This window comes from Morone saxatilis, unplaced genomic scaffold (genome assembly GCF_004916995.1).
Source record: "Morone saxatilis isolate NCDOM2014 unplaced genomic scaffold, NCSU_SB_2.0 Contig17, whole genome shotgun sequence".
NCBI lineage: Eukaryota > Metazoa > Chordata > Actinopteri > Moronidae > Morone > Morone saxatilis.
The window spans coordinates 21600149-21602836 of NW_023339729.1; the positions used below are offsets into that span (position 1 = coordinate 21600149).

The 2688-nt window shown below is 44.4% G+C and overlaps 1 protein-coding gene across 10 annotated transcripts in view; it reads right to left on the reverse strand.

Annotated features, from left to right (window-relative positions):
- LOC118326762 (oxysterol-binding protein 1-like) overlaps positions 1 to 2688 on the reverse strand; it is a 9736-nt gene that overhangs the window by 6614 nt on the left and 434 nt on the right. For 2 of the 10 annotated variants that reach the window (XM_035659837.1, XM_035659834.1), the window contains exons 2-10: positions 2243 to 2451; positions 1987 to 2155; positions 1752 to 1863; positions 1462 to 1660; positions 1251 to 1365; positions 1060 to 1120; positions 784 to 951; positions 443 to 688; positions 67 to 187 (exon numbers count right to left, since the gene is read on the reverse strand). In XM_035659837.1, the coding sequence (XP_035515730.1) occupies positions 67 to 187; positions 443 to 688; positions 784 to 951; positions 1060 to 1120; positions 1251 to 1365; positions 1462 to 1660; positions 1752 to 1863; positions 1987 to 2155; positions 2243 to 2451 (1400 nt within the window). Of the gene's footprint in view, positions 1 to 66; positions 188 to 442; positions 689 to 783; positions 952 to 1059; positions 1124 to 1250; positions 1366 to 1461; positions 1661 to 1751; positions 1864 to 1986; positions 2452 to 2688 lie in introns of all 10 variants that reach the window. The other 8 variants (XM_035659835.1, XM_035659832.1, XM_035659833.1 and 5 more) reach the window with 6 other exon arrangements.

A 2688-nucleotide genomic window follows, 5' to 3' on the forward strand; every position in this document is an offset into this window, starting at 1 on the left:
ATTGCTGTGCGTGTATTTATCAACCACAGCAACAAGAAATTTGATATTTGGTCTGAGCACACTCACCCAAAGGCATGATAGAGAGATATTTTCCTCTAAACTTGCTGGCCAAGGTAATTTCTTGTCTGAGGGTCCAGCCCTTCTCAGACATGGCATGGTGAGCTGCAGCAGGTGGGTGGTGGCTCACCTGAGAAGAGGTGAGTGAAAAGAAGAGAGCGAGAAGATAGCAAAGTCAAATACACGTCAGCATTAACACACTTTCAAGCGTGTTTATTTTTAGAACTGCAATTAGGTCAAACATAAATGTGACACAAAATTTCAGTCTGAACAGGAGCGACTACAATCTGCAAAAGTCACTTGTTACGTCTTGTTATGCTTCCTTTTCACAGCTGGTTACAATTTTAAACAATTTCAAACAATTTCAAGTGTGTATTCCACGTACCTGTTCACAGAGGGAGCGGTAGCCGCACTCTTTTAGCCGATCGAGCTCAAAGGTTTCTCCCAGCAGAGGATTGAAAGGTTTTCCTGTACGGTGGACAGTGGTGGAGTAGGAAGAGACAGTGAAAGCGGCCACGTAACACATCTGCTCTAGGGAGCTCTGACATTTAGCAGCCTTATCCAGCAGCTCGTAGTACTCCAGGTCTTCAGATAGACGTTGCAGCATTGACAGGGGTTCATTGAAATTCACCTACAAAGTCACAAAGAGAAGAAGTCCAATTACTTCTGATTACTCTCACAAAGAAAAAGCCACTTGGATACCAACAAGAGGGAAGGTTTTCTTACAGGCATTGGTATTTTTGAGAGCTCCTTTCCAATACAATTCTTCATGATGCTCCACAGATTGAGGTAATAGTTGGGCTTGTCAGGGATACGAGTCCGTCTTTGTCGAACTGGCTCCAGCTCAAGGGACTGTGGAGACTCTGGATTGGATGCCAAAGATAGTTCATCAAACTGAAAGAAAAGACGGAAAACGGCCTTCAGGGTCAGGTGACTGTGGTGTCAAGCAGACGAGAAGACAAGTCAACACAAATCTTGCTTGCAAAAACAAAGTTAACACACATTTACCGACTGATCATCCATTCCAGTCTCGTTGCTGATCCCACTGACGTTACTGCCAGATCTTCTAATGGACAAACAAGAAAGCATAACACTGAAACAAAACAGTAGAAAAGGAGAGAAAACAACAAAAAAAAAACAACAAAAAACAAAACTCAGATTAAAAAGATTTTTTTTTTAGAAATGCGAATAACCTGTGATACTTGGGGTCAGCAGGGACAGTGATAAACTCTGCTGGGTCTTCCATAGCATCAAAGAACTCATTGTCATCATCCTCGTCACTGGCATCACCTTTTCCTGGCACACCGCCTAATGTGAAGGAAGACAGTTCTGATTGGTGCAGCCATGCTTTGAGTAAGCTCAAGGGTCCCAAGAGAGACGTTCAGGAAGTGATGGGAGCCTTACCTTTGTTTCCTAAGGCAGGGTTGCTGAATGAAGACGGGAGAACTGTGGCTCCTCTGAAAGCTCTTTCCAAATGGTTGTGCTGCTTGGCGAGCTGCTCCAGAGTCTCCTCCAGTCGTATCCTCTGGTCTCGTTCAACCTGTAAAGCCTTCTGCCAGCGCTTACTGTGGCTCTGGGCCAGGGAGAGGAAGTCTCTACATGCCTTGGGAAATATGCCAAAACCAGAGCAACATTCAGCAAAACAGTAAGCAACAATGTGCCTTCCTCAGCTATTAATTAATTGGGTGTCTTACATTGATCATGGCATTAGAGGTGATTCTGAACAGCGTGGCTCTCTCTGTAACTTGTCTGATCTTATCCCCCATGTCCCCTCCGACACGAATCCCCTCCAGCTCTGACAAAGACCTGTGTGTGGAATAAAGCAATGAATTGAAGAAGGAACAAATAAACAGGCAAAGAAAATAAATAAATTACCCCTTATTTTCTTTTTCCTGATGTAATAAAACCACTCAGTCTGAAAACCGATACCTTTGGAGGGCAGACCCATGCTTGACAATGAGATCGTTGCAGGTGGTGAGGTCCTCCACCTTGCTGTTTAGTGTGCGTAGAGTGGACTGGACTTCTGAGTTAGAGTTACGGCAGCCTCCACCCTGTCCTGAGGTGGGGGGCACTGCAGGGCAATCGTCACCCGAGTCATCTGAGTGAGAGAACAAAGGAGATAATATGACAAAACGCCTTACACAGAAACTCCTGCATTCTCCAACAAATATGTTTTCCCTCTCACCAGATTCAGCCTGCATGCGGACAGCCTTCGCCTTGGCGAGCTCCAGAGCAGTGATCCACCGCTGGCGCTCTACTTCTGAGTTGGCCTTCAGGTGGTAGGTCTGCGCCCCTCCGTTGGAAATGACAAAATTGCACGAGTCCTCCACAGCAATATTGGCTGTGGCCAAGTTGATGGTGCCTCGGCATGTATGACCCATCTCTGCCTGGGTCCTGGAGACAAACACAATGAAGGACAGTCTAAATCCCTGTTTTGTGAGGTAAGAAATATTTTTTCTGGTAAAGCAACTGTATATTTGTTTAAAACGTTGCATATAGAGCGCTATTTCAGTACTAATTTGAATGTACTTCTAATTAAATATTCTTTCCAGAGCAAAAATCAAAACTACTGAGTTACTGCCTACGTCAATCTTTCGACACACAATATAAAAGTTATTTATTTATTTATTT